The 19058-nt window shown below is 41.2% G+C and overlaps 2 protein-coding genes across 5 annotated transcripts; one reads left to right on the top strand and one right to left on the bottom strand.

The window, feature by feature from the left end:
• Positions 1-1672: 1672 nt before the first annotated feature.
• khdc4 (KH domain containing 4, pre-mRNA splicing factor) lies at positions 1673-12886 on the top strand. Of its 3 annotated transcripts, none has more exons than XR_014913777.1 (14): positions 1673-1827; positions 2246-2429; positions 5834-5962; positions 6065-6144; positions 6241-6293; positions 6385-6563; positions 7573-7784; positions 8303-8363; positions 9249-9300; positions 9690-10006; positions 10322-10468; positions 10939-11020; positions 11114-11199; positions 12067-12127. XR_014913777.1 is itself a non-coding variant. In XM_085423082.1 (14 exons), the coding sequence occupies exons 1-14, from the start codon at positions 1799-1801 to the stop codon at positions 12312-12314; spliced, it is 1887 nt and encodes a 628-aa protein (XP_085279208.1). In that variant the 5' UTR covers positions 1673-1798; the 3' UTR covers positions 12315-12886. The 3 variants fall into 3 exon arrangements, 2 of the variants coding, with proteins under 2 accessions (XP_085279208.1, XP_085279209.1); XM_085423082.1 differs by having other exon boundaries at positions 10911-11020; positions 12067-12886; XM_085423083.1 differs by lacking the exon at positions 12067-12127 and having other exon boundaries at positions 11114-11256.
• Positions 12887-13029: 143 nt separating this feature from the next.
• On the bottom strand, positions 13030-16526 carry LOC146659173 (NADH dehydrogenase [ubiquinone] flavoprotein 1, mitochondrial-like). 2 transcript variants are annotated; one of them, XM_085423084.1, is made up of 10 exons: positions 16324-16526; positions 15788-15873; positions 15517-15687; positions 15229-15412; positions 14965-15154; positions 14628-14840; positions 14371-14537; positions 14203-14284; positions 13329-13474; positions 13030-13188 (listed from the first exon to the last, which is right to left on the bottom strand). In XM_085423084.1, exons 1-10 carry the CDS (start codon positions 16405-16407, stop codon positions 13093-13095), a joined length of 1419 nt encoding a protein of 472 aa, XP_085279210.1. In that variant the 5' UTR covers positions 16408-16526; the 3' UTR covers positions 13030-13092. The 2 variants fall into 2 exon arrangements, with proteins under 2 accessions (XP_085279210.1, XP_085279211.1); XM_085423085.1 differs by having other exon boundaries at positions 15788-15870.
• Positions 16527-19058: the final 2532 nt, after the last annotated feature.

Here is a 19058-nt window from a genome sequence, read left to right as displayed (position 1 = left end):
CAAGCAACCTAAACTTTTTTTTTTTTTCTTTTGCCTGTCCCGTTTGGCTCTTTTGCCATCAGAATTGTTGTCTAAAGGCAAAGAAAGATGCCCAACGGATTTACTTTACCAAATTGACCAGCCCAGCCTTGCCATAATGGTCCATTTGATTCACCTTTTATTGTTTATTTTATTTTCACTTACTGAACATGGGACAGACTTGACTGGGGGAAAGAAGGGGAGAAAGAAAGAGGGAAAGAGAAACAGCTGAGAAGAGGGACGGGGGAGAAGGGCAAAAACCAAAAACCAACAGAATGAGCAGAAAAAGAAAAAAAAAGAAGAAAAAAACAGTAAGTATTCTTTTAAGCAACCTAAACTGTTGATATAAGACAGGATGGAGCCATGACTTCATGTTTTTTTATGCCAAATTTTGACCCTACCATGAATGTCACAGCAGAAACTAAGGCTCATCAGACCAGGTAGCATTTTTCCAATCTTCTCTGCTCCAGTTTTGATGAGCCTGTGTAAACTGTAGCCTCAGTTTCCTGTTCTTTACTGACAGGAGTGGCACCCAGTGTGCTCTTCTTCTGCTGTAGCTCATCAGCTTCAAGGTTTGCCAGGTTGCTTATGCAGAGATGCTCCTCTGCCTTAGTTGTAATGAGGATTATTTGAGTTACTGTTGCCCTCCTATCAGCTCGAAGCAGTCTATCCAGTCTCCTCTGACCTCTGGCATCAACAAGGCATTTTCACCCACATTTCTCTCCATATTTTCTCATTTTGTCTTTTTGTTGAAAACCATATAAATGATAGTGTGGAAAAATCTCAATAGATCAGATGAGATCAACAAGCATTTTCTTCCCCAATCTGATGCTTGGTTTGAACTTGTCGCCATGTGATTAGCTGATTAAATACTTAAAACAAGGGGTTGAACAAGAGTACATAAAGAAAACACCAGTGTGTTTGGGGCTGATTACACAACAGGACATAGGTGAGGGTGGGGGAAACCAAGACTCATGACAAGAATACCAAAAAAAAAGAAAAAAAAAAGAAAAAGACACAGAAACACAGCAGAACATCAATAAAACCAGAAAGCAGAAACCAAAAAGTAGTATTAAACAGAAATACAAAACTGGAAAACCACACCAAATGTGTTTCATTGTCTTTATTATTATTATTATTATTATTATTATTATTATTATTATTATTATTATTATTATTATTGCTATCATAGTGCTGTAAGTGTTAAACTTCAAACATTAATCTTATGTATGATCAGTCCATACATATATTTACTGAGTGAACATCATTCATTTGGCTTACTGTCACAGTTTAACCGACAAATTATTCCGCATTTAAAGATGACTGACTGACTATGTTTAAATTTGCGCATTTGAAACCCTAACAGAATTTCAACACAAATCAGTGCAGTAACCTGTGTCCTTTCATTTATGAGGTTTTTCAGTGGATTAAGCAGGAGTACACCTGCTAAAACTCACCTCGTCATGAAGCCTGTCCGGCATCTCAAGGGTTTTCTCTTCACTGGAAACTCTGATATCGCCTCAAGAGACACTGGCCAAGGGTAGCACGACAGGTGAGGAAGAAGCATCCCACCTGAACCTTCTGTTTTTTCCCCCTTTTGAACACACTTGCTGGTGTCTGGCGCCCTCTGGTGGCGTCATTGAGCGAGAACAGCAGTAACCGGAGGCGGAAACGGTGAGACACGAAGCGGCTAGCCATCAGCACAGCTGACTGTACGAGCTGTGCAGAAGTCTGGAGAGATTTTCCTCACGGGGATTTTTTTCTATCTGACGAAACATTGATGTCATTCTGTGGGGCTCAGAGCAGCGGGTAAGCCTTTAAACCCGGACAGTTTTTGTATTTTTATTGTGCTGTTTAGCCGCCGCCTTTATGCTTTCAGATAGCCGGCTAGCTCGCTAACGTTAGCCGCCTTATATAATCATGGCCGTGCTGTCGCGCTGCAGCTCGCGAGCAGCTCATGCTTTTTATCCTGTAGCTACTCAAAAACAAAATATTTTTAAATAATTAATTTCGGTGGCAGAGTGCCTGTGATTGTGACCGCAAACTGAATACAAAGAGGAAAAAACCCTGTTAGACCACAGTTCTGGTTTCCAAAACGTCAACAATAACAGCATTGGGTGTTGTTTGCTTATCCTCACGGTTGAGTTTTTGGGGGTTTGTGGGCTGAAGTGAGGGTTATACAAACTTTTTTGACTAGTTTAATGTTTTTTGTCTTTCTGTGTTCCAGCCGCCGCAGCAAATGGGACCAGCCTGGGCCCGGGTCTGGCTCTGGTGGGATGGGGGAGGCTGAAGCTGCACCCACTGGAGCTCTGGATGCTGCTGCTGCTGTGGCTGCCAAGATTAATGCCATGCTGGTGGCCAAAGGCAAACTCAAACCCTCACAGATAGGCAACCCCGGGCCGCCTGATAAGGTAATGAACAGCATGGCGGGCTTTCTATTAATTACTTTTGTTTTAAAGGCGATTTTATAAATTATTGAATCCGTTGTTGTGCCAAAAAGTGATTTCCAATGTTTCTGTGTATTTTTTATGTGTAATATCTTTAGGCATAGACTTCGGTGAACAGGGCTTACAAAGGGGTTATATATAGAATTTAAAAATTATCTGTTTTTGAAGTATCTTTACAACTCTGTGTTATTGTACTTACATCATAACCAATCTGGTCCTTTATCCCCACTTAAAATATTTTTACAGAACTATTGTAATATTTGCTGCCATTTCTGCTGTGCTCTTGGCCAACTTACTCTTACAAAAGACATATTTAATGTTAATGAGATTTTTTTTTTTAACTGCATAAATAAAGGTTATATAAAAGTCACTGCCAAAAACTGATTGCGGCTTCTACTTTGTTGTTTGCGGCTCAAGATGACTTTATGTCATCCATGAGGGATGCATTTGACATATGTTTCACATATTATAGCCCAACAAGTTACTTATAGCAGTTTAAATACAAGCAGTCAGTTTTTGGCAAATACCGGAAATCAGTTTTTGGCAGACAATCAGTTTTTGGCACAACACCGTAATAGAGAAGCGTGGTACCCAGACTGCACTATACAAGGCTGTTCCACCCCGAAATTTAATAATTTTGGGTTGGATGTTGTGATTGTTTAACCTCCAGTATGCAAAATACTTTACCCAACATCTTCATACTGTAGGGCCACTGTTATTTTCACTTTTCTCCTGGAGAGATGATGTCTACCTGAAGTCAAATTATTCAACCATTACTCCATAGGGTCCAGTACAGTAATCATTAAACTTTAATAGAGCTTTTTTTATTTATACATTTATGTTCATCACACAAACTCAACAACTCTGTCGCAGCAGTGCTGTGTTGACCTGTGGGTAAAGGTGCAGAACATATCAGCAGGCTATGTTATGAAATGGAAAATGCACTGTGACCTAACACACGCACAATCTGTCATGGTGATCATTTCTTGTAATAAACACCGAGATTCTGTGGGGCGGTATTATCTTCTGTCCTTTCTTAACGGATGTGTTCAATGAGGTAATAAAGGAACCACCTTTTCTTAGTACTTGGAGGGTTCAAGCAATTAGGAAGCTTCCAAAGGAAATTAGACTTTTATAGTTATTCCTATTACCATAAGCCTTATGTGTTCTTCCTGGTGTATCCATACACTTATATATATATATATATGTGTACATGTGACCAGCACTGACAAAAACATAAGAAAGATATTCATATTCAGATATTATTGGATTTCATAGAAGATAATTAAGAAAACAGGATATTCAAACACGGTGTCTATATAATGACATTTGATTTAAAGCTTTAACTGTATTCCCACATATTTTCTCTCTTGTCCTGCATTTTTACACTTAGACTCCAACATCAAGGTTATAAGATAACATATACCTCTTTTTTCAGCAGGTAAATATATATAAGTAACATGTTATGTATTTCAATAAAATGCAATACAGTGCAATCAAACAAATATCTTAATAACGAAGTAGAAACTAATCTGAAATAAAAAAAAACAGTGAAGTAAAATTAGTACATTTTGTTTTTGCATTGCGCATGTACACTTCACCTCCACCAGATGTCACTCTTTACAGTTCCTGCTGGAGGAGGAAATGCTGCTTTTACAGACCTGTAAAATGGCTTTGTAGTGCTTTAGTGATATTGCAGATTAATGAACAGGACCGCTTTATCTTTAATGCTTTAAAGATTTGTTGCATCAACATTGTGACAACAGTATATTTTATTGTTAACTTGTAACTTCAATTTTATATTGAGTCAAAACTTTATTAAATCATTTTTAATTCTCAACACTCAGACGCTAATCCCTTTTTGGCTCCAAAACAATGTGGTTACCCACAGTGGCGAACCCTTGCGAATAAGAGAGCAGCTTAAAATAGTTTTCACTTCAGAGTTATTCCAATTTTATTGAACATTTCTGTAACTGGATTTTCTTAAACACTGCACATATCCAAACTGAAACAAAGAAACACAAACGCCCTTGTTGACAACGTCCTCCTGTTCCACAGTTTGGCTTGAGCTCGGCTGAACAATCATGTCACAATATCACAGTGCGAGTCATTGCCAAATAAAAGGCGGCAACATTTTCATTACCTTGTTTTCAAAGTCTTTGGAAGCCAGAGTCGTAATTGATAATAAAAATCTATCAATTGCCAAATCCTACATGAGTGGAGACACAGGATTATTTTGTTAAGAGTAGAGCTGGGCGATATAAGATTTTTTCATATCACGATATGTTTTTTCATTTCAGGCGATAACGATATCTATCATGATATAAGCCAAATAACTATATTTGTAAGATTTAAATGTGCCGTTGCTCACAAGTAAAATGTGAAATAATTAGCAGCTCGTTTTAATTTAAATATTTATTTCCCATAATAAGTTCAACAGGGTAGATGTACTTAAGGAACATGAGACTTCAGTTTCAGATAAATAAAGGCAAATATTGCAAACTACACAAAACCTGCCGCTAAAGCGTTTAAGTTTCAAAATAGAACAAACGAAACAGACTAAATTGTCAATTCCACTTAGAAACAAAGTATTAATTCTAAAAATAAATCTTAGTTTGTTTTACAGAAGAACAGACAAAACTGACTAACTTTTGTCAATATCAAATAAACTGAGAACTAAAAGGAAATTCTCAATCTCTCCTTGTTGTATAGCTTAGCTTTTCAAACAGTTTTAACAGTTACTTTAGTCTGACAAAAGCCGAATGACGAATTAGCGCTTTCAGTCAGAGATTGAGCATGCACCGGTTTATTGTATTTCCAGACTTGCTTTCGGCACAATTTACAGTGCAAGCTACTAAGTTTTTTGTCAGACTTGAAATAGCCGAAATACCTTCACACTACGGAACTTCTATGGCCCTTCTGTTCGACAAGCTCTCCGGCATTGGAACCATCATCGGTTTTTTCTCCGGTAACCTTCGCTCACGCTCTTGGTTGATTTTTCTCTAGTCGGCACACTCATTTCCTTCATTACCTGGGCAGCCCAGCTGGCAGCTTCCCAAACAAATACACATGTGCGCCTTGGCACTTGTGCTGCACGTAACAAGTCACGTGACGTGACGCTGCGGCTGTGATTGGTTCGGCTCTGCGCTACTTAATTTGGATTGGCTGTTCTTTTTTTTAAGAGGCCAAGAGAGATGAGGCCTATCGCAATAGTTTAATTTTTCTATCGAGAAAAAGTTATTTCGCAATACATATCGTTATCGTTCTATCGCCCAGCTCTAGTTAAAATGTATGTTTTAAGTCTCCAGTATAAAATAATGAGCTGTGCCTTGACTGACGCATGCTTCTTGTTCCGTACCCTCTTTCAGGTCCTTGGTGTCGGAAAGCCTCCAGTGCCGCCAAAAGCCAAAGACGACCTGGTGGTAGCTGAAGTTGAGATCAATGACGTCCCAATTAATTGTCGAAATCTCCTGACACGCGGGCAAACGCAGGATGAGGTCAGCAACAATATGGATGATATTTTCAAAAGTTAGGTCTGTTTCTTAGCTAGCGGATTGCTCGTGATGTGGTTTGTAATTTTTAATATGGTTTGTCCACAGATCAGTAAAGTGAGCGGTGCTGCAGTGTCGACCAGAGGCCGTTACATGACAGCAGAGGAGAAGACCAAAGCGCTAACAGGGTGACTGTCTCTCATTTTCACTAACCGAACTGATAGTAGACCCGGTGTTTGATGTTTTTATGTAAACTCGGCCTTGTTTCTGCTCATTCCAATCAGGGATCGACCTCTGTATCTACACGTCCAAGGACAGACAAGAGAGCTTGTTGACAGTAAGTATTCTTTTAAACTTCAGTCAGTCATAAACGTTTGTCTTTGTGTAGCTCGTAATTCGACTGACAGTTTCTCTTCTCCGTTTTCCAGGAGCAGTTAATAGAATCAAGGAGATCATCACAAACGGGGTGGTGAAGGCTGCAACTGCTTCATCATCCTCTCCATCTTTCTCCTCTACTGGGGCTTCAGTCACAGTGTATCAGCAGAACAACCTCCCTGCTCCTTCACTGCCCCCTGTGACCCACCACAAACCACACTTTCAGTCAGGGGTAAGGCAGTTCCCACATGGATGCAGGTCATACTCTCTGTTTCCACCTAATTTTGAAGCACCGATCAGTTTACCAATTGCCTCAATACACTTACTGTTTTTAGAAAAGGTGAGGGGGGTGAGATTATAAATAGTTAGCGTCATATTTAATCAATGCCTTCAAAAGAACAGTAAATAGGTTGCTTTAGATTTTATATACTTCAGAAGTGTAAGACTTGGAAGACTTCAAACATCTAGTGCAGACAAAGAAGCTGCGATTGTTTGAATGAAAAAGACATTTGATTTGATTTGCATCCAACCTTCGGTAGCAGTCGATTTAACAACAGTCTTCACTTGGGGGGGAAAAAAAGGACATTAGTGGTGTGCGATAAATACAGAGGCACTACTGCCAATACCGATGCTTTTTAACTTATAAAGGTAACTTATGTAGGGGAGAGCGGTGTGCCATGATTTATGAGATGAATGGGCATCAGTTTAAAAATCTGAACACCTTTTAATGACCACCAAAATCCCTGTAACTGTTACTTTCTATAATAATTAGTTAACACAACAAAACCTTTCAGCTTTTTGAAACTGGATTTTTTGGAGACCTGGAATGTGAATGTGCCTGTTTTTAAAGGACTTCGGTCAAGTTCTGTTGTTTAAATGTGTTATAGGCTTTAAATAAAACAGGTGATAACACAGAACACAAAAAGTTTCAGACATTTTTCATAGTGCATGTTTGAGATATAGTTTTCTTATTAAAATAAAAAATTTAACACAATTCAGTGGAATACAGTCTGACCTTTTAGGATAGAGTATTGATCCAATAAAAGTGTTTGTCTCGATACTGCCGATATTTGGAATGATCAACCTACCTCTAGACATTCATGAATTTAAAAATGTTTGGAGATATACTGGAACTAATGTCTAAAAAGGGGCATAAATGTAGGGGGGACTGAAAACTGTCAGTATGGTAATGTGTTTAGTCATAGTTACTGCAACCCTTCATATTTTCTTTCATTTCTCAGATGCATTTTGTTCAAGATAAGATCTTTGTGGGCCTGGATCACGCTGTCCCGGGCTTTGCAGTCAAAGAGCGTGTCGAGGGGCCCGGCTGTTCATACTTGCAGCACATCCAGGCTGAGACCGGGGCCAAAGTCTTCCTCAGAGGGAAAGGATCCGGCTGTTTGGAGCCTGCCTCTGGACGAGAGGCCTTTGAACCCATGTACATTTACATCAGGTGGGTATCATCAGTCTTTGTCCATTAAAGGCGGCGCAGGCTAATGAAGCGTTGTCACAACACTGCCACACTCTGGAGTTTTCTGCAGTAGAGCGCAGTCAGAATTTCCAAATTATTATTATTATTATTTTTTTTTTAAGAAAATAAATTAAAAGTAAATGTGATTGATGCTTTTTTTTTTTTACCAGTGCCTGGTGGGATGCTATTCACTATAATGGCCAAAAGGTGGTGGTAATGCAACTACAAACTATTTGCCACCCACTACTAAACAATAACATTAAAAAGTTCTGATTACTGGGTGTTAGAATAATAAGATGGTAAAATAAGATAGTACTGTACAGACACGAAGCCCAAAACTACTTCAACTGTCATATAGTTCTGTGTAAATTTCCTTTAGAAAAATTAAAAAATGAAGTCTGGTGTAAATATGTCACATGCAGCGTCAATAGAGAACAGTGGATTTCAAATATTGGTAGTTTTCCATGATTATGAACTATTTTTGCTGTTTTTCTCTCCAGTCACTCGAAACCTGAAGGACTTGCAGCAGCAAAGACTTTGTGTGAGAACCTGCTTCAGACAGTGAGTACTCCAAGTGTCCATTTTCCCCATTCCAGCTTCAGCAGACAGTCAAGCATTAAAACCAATTTTCAGATGCTCCCTTATCCACAGGGTTGCACAGCAGGTAGCTCTGCATATTTGTTTTGCCGGATATTTACTGCAGACGCCTTTCCTGATGCAACCCCAGAGGGATTTTTGTCTCCTCACGGGATCAAACTGGAGATCTTTTGCTTGTTAGGCAAAGGTGCAAACCCCTACACTGTGGAGTCACTAGACAGTCCCTGAGCATTAATAAATAATAAGTAAGTAATGAGTGGTGGCCTGTCACAGATTAGTTATGAAAAGTGTTTTGTTTCTTTTTTTTTAACAAAACAACTGGAAACACTAATGGTACGAGATCAATATTGCAAATGAACAATTAATTAAATCGCTGGTGGCACTGATGTTTCCACACTGTGTTAACTGTTGACACTCGCTGGTGATAAAACGAAAATGTTTTTAAACTAAGCAAAGAAACACACACTTCCTTGTGGTTTAAGGGATCACTGATCTCAGCTTCTGCAGATGCGCACATCGGCTACAGAGCTGTAGATAGTGAAGGATTATTTGTGTGCTGCACCACAAGCGGAGACCACAAGTATTTTCTGCAGACACAGCCGTTTTCTTAAAGGTGGAGACTCAAAGGTAGTTTGTGCTGTAAATGTTCGAAGGCGTTTTTGTTGTTGTTGTTTTTTAACTGAATCTTGATAGATCTCGTTCTTTTACAGTTGGTTTTTATGTTTTTTTTTTCTTTTATAATGGTTACATTATGTTGAACTCTTGTCTTTATAGGATGACTTTCAAAGTAAATTTTTTATTTTTTTTAAAACTATTAACAAGATTAAATGCAATGTTCCTCTTTTCTAGGTCCATGCAGAGTATTCTCGCTTCCTTAATCAAATGATGCCAACACCACAAGGTACTCCACAGCTGGTAGTTTTTCTGTAGTTTCTGTTGCTGTACCAAAGCTCTTTTTCTTTAACTGAAAGCTGTAAGATTCTCAGTCTAAGGAGCTTGGAAAGAAAAGCATCTGGACTTCTTTAAGTTGCTTGAAGACGTTTCACCTCTCATCCGAGAAGCTTCTTCAGTTCTGAAACTGAAACTGAAGAAGCTTCTCGGATGAGAGGTGAAACGTCTTCAAGCAACTTAAAGAAGTCCAGACGCTTTTCTTTCCAAGCTCCTTAGACTACGATGACCTGGATGACTGAGAACCTTCACAGACATTCTCAGTCTAACACATCTGTTTATTGACATCTCTGTGAGAGCCTCATTCTAGCTGTTTTGCTTGTTTCTTTTGTTTTTATTCAGGGTTTGGACAGCCGCCAGTAGTGAATGGGATATCTCCTCAACCTCCTTACTACCCCCCTACTGGCTACCAGCAAGGCTACCCACTGCCCGTACCCCCACCTCAGCCTCAGCCTGTCCCTTCACCTTACGCTGTCCCACCTCCTGTGCCGCCAGTGGCTGCCGCTGGTGTTCCCTCTCAGTACCCTCTCCGCCCAGCTCCAGCTCCTATTCCTGCTGCTGTCCCTGTACCTGTACCTGTCCCTATCCCTGCCCCTGTCCCCACTGTAGCTCCTGCACCCACGCCTGCACCAGTACCTGCTCCTGACATCTTGCCACAGGTAGGATTCATTGTAACATGGCCTTAAAACTAAAGCAGGCATCCAGAAACACAAATAAAACAAGACTGTGTAAAATCTTTGACTGTACAACAATCCCATTTTTTTCCTAGGTCCACTTAACTCTTTACCCCTTGAAAGCTAACTAGGAGCAAATCTAAACATCTGACACAATCAAAACTTCTGCACAAAATTAGATCTTTGGATTACTACTTCTTTAATTTTACTTTTATAAACTGTGAAACTCTTGCCAAGGATATGTGTCATAGCAGGCAAATCAGTAACCAGACGATACTGTTGTTTTCGTCTTTTGTGCAGACTCTAGCCCCTCCTGTACGTTTACCTCCCTCTGCTGCAGCACCACCCAAAGTTTCACCTCCTGCTGCCCCAGCCAACCCACCACAGAAAAGACGCTTTACAGAGGAGGTGCCTGACGAGACAGACAGTGGCCTGCTGGGATACCAGGTGATACATTTCTTTTGCATTTTCACCCCCTCATCATTCTCTGGTGTTTTTTTTTTTTTTTAAACACCCCCTATATTTTATTTTCTCCACATCGTGGTCTCCATGTTTGTTTGTTCCCTGTTTGTATGTCGGAGTCCTCATTGTCACGAGTCACCTTCATGAGCCGAGGAAGCACTCTTACCTCTCTTTCCGATTTCTGTCTCCTAACATATCATCTTTGCTCTCTTCAAATGTCTTTTGTACCTTGGTTGAGATAGCTTGGAGAGCTGTTAAAAGTATCTTTCATAGTGGACGGGAAAATATCATTATAATCACAGGTTTGTGGTAAGCTAGCTTTTTTTCACTTTGGTGTTGTAAATAGGTGTGTATTGTTTTTTAGTGTCAGGGCAGGGCTTAGTTGAGGATGTCTCCTAATCGTGCCTGTGTGTTTTTCTGCTCATAGCATGGACCCATTCATATGACTAATTTAGGTGCAGGCTTCTCCATGGGCAGCCCTGAGAATCCAGGATCCCAACCACAGAGTTCCTCCAGCCCGTCGTGTGAGAGGGACAGGTGTGCAGATTTTACACAGGATGTTGTTCAGGTTAATAATATTCACAGGTCAGTGAGAAGAGTTCACTCACTCCCTCTCTTTGTGTTCTCCAGTAAGCAGCTAATGCCTCCACCCCCCTTGGCTGTGAATGGAGCGAGACCCAAGGTGGAAGAGAGAAAAGCACCGCAAGGCCCCGCCGGTAAGGGCGTTATCCTGTGGATTGACAAATCCCTGCCCAAATCCAAATCACGGACTGTGACCCTCTTATAAGCCTGGCCTCAATTTTATTCACAGCCTTAATGTAGAGCTGTAGAGACAAATGTAAATCCTCTCCCTGCCTACTGAAGCTGGATGTCTGTTACATAAACCCCCCAAAAACAGATTTAGTTTCGTTTTTTCTATATTTAATATTAAAGCCACTCCTGGTTTTGTGGCTGAGATAAATGCAGCGCCCGCCACAATAAGCCTCAAACGGGCTTTTCCAGGAGTCTGCTGCTGTGACAACACATCTCAAGATAATGAGGCGGAGCTATGACTCAACACCTTTTGTGTGCCTTCAACTCCTTTTTATAAAGGAGTGCGATTATGTCGAGCCGTGACGACATCATCAGTCTGGATTGTCCGACGTTCGTTTTCCTCCCTCGCTAACGAGAATCTCTCCTGTTTTTGTGTTTTTCTCTTTTTCTCTGTGTTTTTCTTCTCTTCCATGTGTCTCCGGTGTGATGATGGATATCGGTTGGGGGTGGGGTACGACTCGTCCTGTGACACCGTCTTGCCGCTCGATTGGACGGCCCCTGACACTGTCGCTCCCCACCAACCAATGGCTGCTTTTGAATGGCCGCCACCCCCCCTCCTCAAACCGGCTGACATAAACGTTGATTTACATTTGATCTATTAACTTTTTGTTTCTCCCAACATGTGTTTGAAATAATTACCTTTGACTTGAAATGAGCTGCTGCTGTTGTTGTGTATCTTTTCTCTCTTTCTCCTCTCCACATGTGCTGCCTTTCTCTCGCTCTCTCTCTCTTTTCCTGTTTTTTCTTTTGCTCTCTTCTTCCTCTTTTAGCACCTGCAGTAAAAAGACTGAAAACAGGTTTGGTGGCATACACCGGCGGCTCTTCTGATGAAGAGGAAGACCACCCCACCTCAAAAGCCACCTCAGGGCCAGGTAACCCTGGGGCAGTTCCCCCTACCTCCTCAACTACCACAACCACCTCAGGCTGGGCACAGGGTTATCGCTGCCCTCCTCCACCACTCCCTCGAGCTAAAACACAGCCGCAGCAGCAGTCTATACCTTTCTGGATGGCACCCTAATGCAGAAAAAAAAAAAAAATCTGAACTCACCGAGTGCTTTCTGCTGAGTCTTACAGGATATCCACCCAAACTGAGCCCATCTGTTCTTCACCAGGATGACTCGTAACAGCTCTGTGTTGGTTTCAGGATTTAGCACTTGGGTCTAAATGGACAAGCTAAAGTTTTGTAAAGATTCCCCATTTGTTTGTTTGACTGTCATTAGTCATTGTTCAAAGAAGGACATTTGCCGGAGTGATACTTCAACCTTTAGTCTGGATGTATAGCTGGTCAGTTGAGCAATATTCTGCCTGCCTTCTTGGTCTGAATCGAGGGAAAACCTGCACCAGCTCAGCTGTGTGTCTCTGTGAAATGATAACACAGACTGTAAATCACAGACCAGTTTTCCTTTCATCCTAACACATCTTTTCCTGTTCCCACTCTCTTTTCTTTCCCCAAAGTAAAAACAAAACAAACATCAATCACTTAATCCTTTCTTGATCATCTCCTTTTTTTGTACAGATCAGACTGGACATGTACGCAGTGAAGCATTTGAATTTATTTCTCAAGTTTATGAAATAAAGCTAATTTATTGACGTATGTGTTCATTTCTTTCATTGCGTCGTGCATCAGTTAACTAAGTTGAAGATGTCATTGCTGCTTTTATATCACCAAAGCAGACAGGTTGTCCACACATAGCTTTTGCGATCAGGATAACTTTGATCAATAAGTAATATTTACACTTAAAATAAATGATCTATGGAATGATTTGATGACAGACTGAATGGGAGGCATTTCACTTTCAGATCATCTCGACCTCTGGCGCCCTTGCGGGATTTTTCTTGTTATAGTGAGCAATGCGGCTCTCCATGACAGGCCTGAAGTGGCGGATCAAACCCTGCACACACAAAAGGGAAAAAAAAAAAAGAGGGTAAACGCCCCTGACTCTTCACATTTAGCATTTCTTTTGAAATTGAAGGCTCAGTTTTACTGAACTTGTGCTTAAGTGCTTAAAACGCCTCCAAGAAGAAATCTCACCTGCACAGGCCAAGCAGCTCCGTCCCCGAGAGCACAAATGGTGTGTCCCTCTATCTGCTTACTGAGCTCCCAAATCATGTCAATTTCTGAAACTGCTGCCTCGCCTTGGACAAACCTCCACATCATTTTATCCATCCAGTCCACTCCTGTGGGAGAGGAAGGAGTTGAACAAGCATTATAAAATTACAATTCCTGAAACTTTTAAGCAAAGTTTTACCTCGGAGGAGTTATTATTGACCCTAATCTTAATCCAATTCTAATAAAGACTTAAAAACCTATTTGATATCTTAAAATAACAGTTGTAGCTTCCTTTTGTGTTCTTCACAAACTAATAATCCAAATCCTGAAGCTAATTGATTAAATTACTCACACATTATGACTCTAGCTTTACTAAGACAATGAAACGAATGCTGTTGCACTGTTTGTCCAAATTAATGCAAAAATTATACACATTTAAAAAGGCTTTTTCTAACCGAGATTTACATTACATATGTGCAAATAAAATGCATCAATACAGGCTCAGATTATGATTAATTTGTCATAAAACCTCTGTTTTACCAGTATTATGTTTTCAATCCTTCGATAATTGTGCTCTTACAGGTATATCTTACCTTACCAGAGTGTTTATTTTGCTATAATAACATATTTGAGCACTTATCATACCTATGTACCCTTCAGGCATGTCCTGAGTAGTAAACGCTTCACCTAACCCTGATGTTCTTGTTGACAGTTCACACAAGTGCTTATTATAGCTCAATGAAGAGAGAAGAGCACTGTAAGGAATGTAAGGAGGATGTAAAAAGATTTTAAAGGGTGAGATAATGGATGTTTTAACAGTTACTGCCTGAGCCCAGTGTTGAATGTAGTTCCTTACCCTCCCTGCAGGGGGTGCACTGTCCACAGCTCTCGTGTTTGTAAAACTCAACCAAACGTGCAATGGCTCGGACCACATCGGTCTGCAGAGAAGACGCATCAGTCAGATTTTCTTTCTGCTGTCACTGAGGAGCCTGTGAAATGTGCAATATTTCAGGCAACTGTTTACCGATTTATCCATGACTATGACAGCTGCGGTTCCCAGGGCACTCTCTGCACGAACCAGGTCATCGAAATCCATCAGCACATCATCGCACACATGCCGAGGGATAATGGGAGTGGAGGACCCCCCTGGGATCACTCCTAATAGATTGTCCCAGCCACCTCTCACTCCTCCTGCACCAATCATACGAGAGAAAAGAGGAAAAAAATGTGTAATGTTTCATAAACTCTTCATGGACAGAACTGGATTAAACACACACACACCTGCATGTCTCTCTATCAGCTCTCTCAGAGGAATAGACATCTCTTCCTCCACTGTGCATGGGGTGTTTACGTGACCAGAGATGTTGAACAGCTTCGTCCCAGAGTTCCTCTCCCTCCCAAAGCTGGTGAACCAAGCGCCGCCTCGACGACAGATCGTAGGCGCCACAGCAACTGTCTCCACGTTGGCCACCGTTGTTGGGCATCCAAACACCCCTTTAGGGAGAGAGAAAGAGAGCAGTAAATAACTATAATTAGAATATAACCCTATTTAGCAGTTTCTTAAACCATAATTAGGTGCTGCAGGATATTGGAGGCTGCTGTGGAGAGTTTACCTCACCTATGTCTGCAGGGAAAGGCGGCTTGAGCCGGGGCTTCCCTTGTTTGCCCTCAAGAGACTCGATTAGAGCAGTCTCCTCTCCACAGATGTATGCGCCTGCTCCCCGCATAACAAACACATCAAAGTCATACCCAGAGCCGCAGGCGTTCTTTCCAATCAGCCCTGCTTTGTACGCCTCATTAATGGCCACCTGTTTGAAGAAAACAATTAAGACAAACGCTCTTCATCCACGGACTGTTCGTCACACATCCATCCATACATTACCTGTAGGTTTGATGACTCATTGTAAAACTCCCCTCTAATGTAGATGTACGCGGCACGAGCTCCCATGCCTCTCCCAGCCACCAGACAGCCCTCTATAAGCTTATGGGGGTCATGACGCATTATCTCGCGGTCTTTACATGTCCCAGGCTCCCCCTCGTCAGCATTCACCACCAGATACTTTGGCCTACCACATAGCAAACGCGGAAAGTCACAGACACGCCAACAGATTATTTATTCATGAAACCTTAGCATCATTCGCAGATTGTTTCTGTTCCCTCTTGCTCCTACCTGCCATCGCTGGGTTTGTTCATGAAACTCCACTTCATGCCTGTCGGAAATCCTGCTCCTCCTCTGCCACGAAGCCCCGAGATTTTCACCTCATTCAGGATCCAGTCCTGTCCCTTCAGTATGATCTCCTTGGTCTTATACCAATCTCCTCTTTTTAGCGCTCCTTTGAGTCTGGGAGAAAAAACGGAAGAGAAGAGCAACAGAGAGAGATAAGGTGTTTCTACAGGTCATTAGAGAGTAATGAAGGTGGTTTTACTTCAAATACTTTTACCTCCAGTCATGTCGGCCATATAAGTTAGTAAATATCCGATCTTGGTCACTCAGAGGACCAAATATGGTCTTTTTTGGCTTCACCTGCTGGAAATAAGAAAAGTTGGAAAAAAAAAAAAAGGAAAAGGTGTGGCTGAAAAAAGCTGTCAGTCTTTCTGGGTTTGGACATCTGCTGCCTTAAACAACCTGTAATGTTCTACTTCTGAGATTAATGCTGAGGTGATTTGGCGCCATATCAACAAATTAAAATGCCAAACAATACAACTTTTGTGAAGCTTAACATAAGACTACTACTGAATTAAACCCAGGAGTACTTTATAGGACTTTTTAAAATTGCACAACACGCATTCATCTTTGTCTTTTACTGTAAAATCTACAGTAATATTGGGGGGGGGGGGGGGGGGGGGATACACGTTTAAAGACCACAAGTTGCTCTAAAAATCTTAGTGGAACGATCCGGATAATCTTATTTCACTCACAAACGTGCCACTTTCTTCTCTGTGCTGTGTATTGATGTGTGACCGCAGGCCTACATACCTGTGGCTGCGCAGCAGTGCTGTAGGTGAGTCGTGGAGCAACCTGACGCGCCACAGCGCCCCACAGCATCCGCGGAGGCAGCATCCTGCAGGGGGCCCAAGACACCCACCCCCAGCTCACTTTTAAACTGCTTTAAACTCCAAAGCTGCTTCTCCCAGGGTCTACGTTTTCTTAGAAGATCGAGTCGACTTTTAAACCTCGGCTGCCGAAGGAGCTGCAGCCTACGCCTGCTGGTTCAGCTTAATTAAACTAAGAGGATTAGAGACCACGTCACGTCCTGCTCGCGGAAGGTACCCGTTAGGCTATGTTATGCACGCGCACGCACGCACACAGAAACAATTATTGGGTCACCCAAAAACTAATGCTCACTAATATGGAAATTGTCATGCCAGCTGATCAGTGGCCATGAGTACTATTCACAGAGAGTCACTTAGAAGAGTGACGAAACGTTTTCCCCACTGAAAACATTAATTCCAGATGAACAGAATCAACTTTTTGGGATTTCCTTACCTGGCTGATTGAGCGTGCATCGAGACAATTATTGGGTCAGTATCAAAGCCACATCATATCATTTTTATTAAGGGATTTTGTGCACAGTTTACATGGTTATGTACGAATTATTAATCTGAAAGTAAACATGGCCTCCTGGCAAGGTGGTGGGGGGCACCGATTTATTTATACCATCCGTGAGGCCTGCTTTGCCACTTGTCTTGGTATTTTGTGTGCTGGTTGACTGGAAAAGTTTACTGAAACACTTGAGGTGTTATTTCCTTTTAATCTTCTGTGAAAATGCTCCATAGATGATTGAACTTGAACTCGAAACACACAAATGTTACTCACTTTAAGTGCAGCCGAGTTCCACAGTGAGACAGAGCCAGAACAAAATTAGGACCATGAACGCAAACCAGCCACGTTTTATTTTATTATTCACACCTGTGCCTTTCATAGGTCAGAATGACTTCCATGTTAAAGACCTGTTCACTTTTTCCCCCACACCATTTCCAGCTCAATCACTTAAACTAAGAAATAATGGGCTTAAAGTGTTGCGTGCAAGTTTATTTCCCCTGGGTTAGAGTTAGGGGGCAGAAAAAGTGAGCTCAAGTTCAACCTCCATTATGATCCAAAGAAATCATTCAAGCACACAGTCATGGCCACATCTGCACAACTGCTCGTTAACACAAATATCTAGTCAACCAATCACAGTGCAACAACCGTACTAGGAAAACTGAGCAAACCATTGTTGATGGTGCCAGACTGAATATTTGAGAAGCTGCTGATCTGCTGGGATTTTCCCCAACAATCACTTCTTCAGTTTATGAAGAATGATCAGAAAAGAAGAAAATATCCAGCGAGAGGCAGTTCTCTGGAGATTGGCCAGACTGCTTCCAGCCAATACGAAGGCAACATCAACTCAAATAACCACTTGTTACAGCAAAGGAACGCAGAAGCAACACAATTAACTTTGAAGAAAATCGGGGTAAAGCAACAGAAGACCACACTGGGTGCCTCTCTTGTCAGCTAAGAACAGGAAACTAAAGCTACAATTCACACTGATAAGACAAAATTGAACAAGATGAGCAACTGATAAATGTGCAGCAACTATGTAATGGTATAGTGTCAGTATTGAATATGGAGTGTTCCAGTTGTGAATTCAAGAATCAAGACAGTTCTGAAGGTAAAAGGGGGCCCAGCTCAATACTAACAAGGTTTACTTATTAAAGTGGACAGTGAATGTAACAGCCAAGCAAGTAAACATGAGAAATATTTAAAACAAAATATTATGGTAAATGGCCTGTATTTTTATAGCGCTTTACTTAGTCCCTAAGGACCCCAAAGTGCTTTACACTACAATCAGTCATTCACCCATTCACCCATTCACCTGTATTTTTATAGCGCTTTACTTAGTCCCTAAGGACCCCAAAGTGCTTTACACTACAATCAGTCATTCACCCATTCACACACACATTCACACACTGGTGATGGCAAGCTACATTGTAGCCAAATCTGCCCTGGGGCGCACTGACAGAGGCGATATTAAAGTAACAATAGCATAAATAATCAATTCGATTCTATAAAATCCAAACAAAACAAAAAGAATCATTAAATAATCTGTCTGGAATCGGGACAAACGAATATTTGAAACAATTACTCTTTAATCTGTCAGCATAACGATGAACTTTGTAAACAAACAGTGATCGCTGACTGAAAACACAGTGCCAGCTCAGTCTATACGTTCCTGTCATCTAGCTCAGGCACGCTTCATTTCCCATCACTTTTCACCTTTTCTGACAATGCCATTGAAAGCATAACTGACACCTCAGTGAGGTGATATTTCACCAAGATTAGCTCATATTACAGATCACTTACTGGCACTTAACAAGAAATGTCAGCACAAGAATGTTAAAAATAACAGCAGCACTTTTTTTCTGCCCACACAGCTCAGTCACAACTATTTAATTATTAAATGTTGGGGGGTCCTTTTAGTTTAAGTTTAAATTCACTAGTATTACAGATATAGTGCGTTATACTATTTCTCAACTCTCCGTGGATTTTGACATCGGACTTAGAAAATTGCCTATGTGCTAGTTTTTAAACCCCAGAGAAGAGGGACAGATGGAGGGCAGTTAGAGAATCAGGAAGTGCAGCGGAATTTGTAAGGAGGAAGTGAGAGCAGCTATGAAGAGGATGAAGAGTGAAAAGATGGCTGGTCCTACTGACATACAGTACCTGTAGAG

This window comes from Rhamphochromis longiceps, linkage group LG11 (assembly GCF_057381845.1).
Source record: "Rhamphochromis longiceps isolate RC_006_pf linkage group LG11, R_longiceps_female_GT1.1, whole genome shotgun sequence".
Classification (NCBI taxonomy): Eukaryota; Metazoa; Chordata; class Actinopteri; order Cichliformes; family Cichlidae; genus Rhamphochromis; species Rhamphochromis longiceps.
Note: the sequence above shows the minus strand (reverse complement) of the source record. Positions and strands in the feature narration are given on the sequence as shown.

What these genes read in the sequence shown, in the direction of transcription:
- khdc4 (XM_085423082.1), top strand. Translation starts at nt 1,799, where the DNA reads ATGTCATTCTGTGGGGCTCAGAGCAGCGG. An exon ending in CTCCTGACATCTTGCCACAG is followed by an intron (nt 10,007 to 10,321) that starts GTAGGATTCATT and finishes TCTTTTGTGCAG; the next exon opens with ACTCTAGCCCCTCCTGTACG. An exon ending in CCGTCGTGTGAGAGGGACAG is followed by an intron (nt 11,021 to 11,113) that starts GTGTGCAGATTT and finishes TGTGTTCTCCAG; the next exon opens with TAAGCAGCTAATGCCTCCAC.
- LOC146659173 (XM_085423084.1), bottom strand. Translation starts at nt 16,407, where the DNA reads ATGCTGCCTCCGCGGATGCTGTGGGGCGCTGTGGCGCGTCAGGTTGCT. An exon ending in GCACTGCTGCGCAGCCACAG is followed by an intron (nt 15,874 to 16,323) that starts GTATGTAGGCCT and finishes TCTTATTTCCAG; the next exon opens with CAGGTGAAGCCAAAAAAGAC. An exon ending in TATGGCCGACATGACTGGAG is followed by an intron (nt 15,688 to 15,787) that starts GTAAAAGTATTT and finishes TTTTTCTCCCAG; the next exon opens with ACTCAAAGGAGCGCTAAAAA.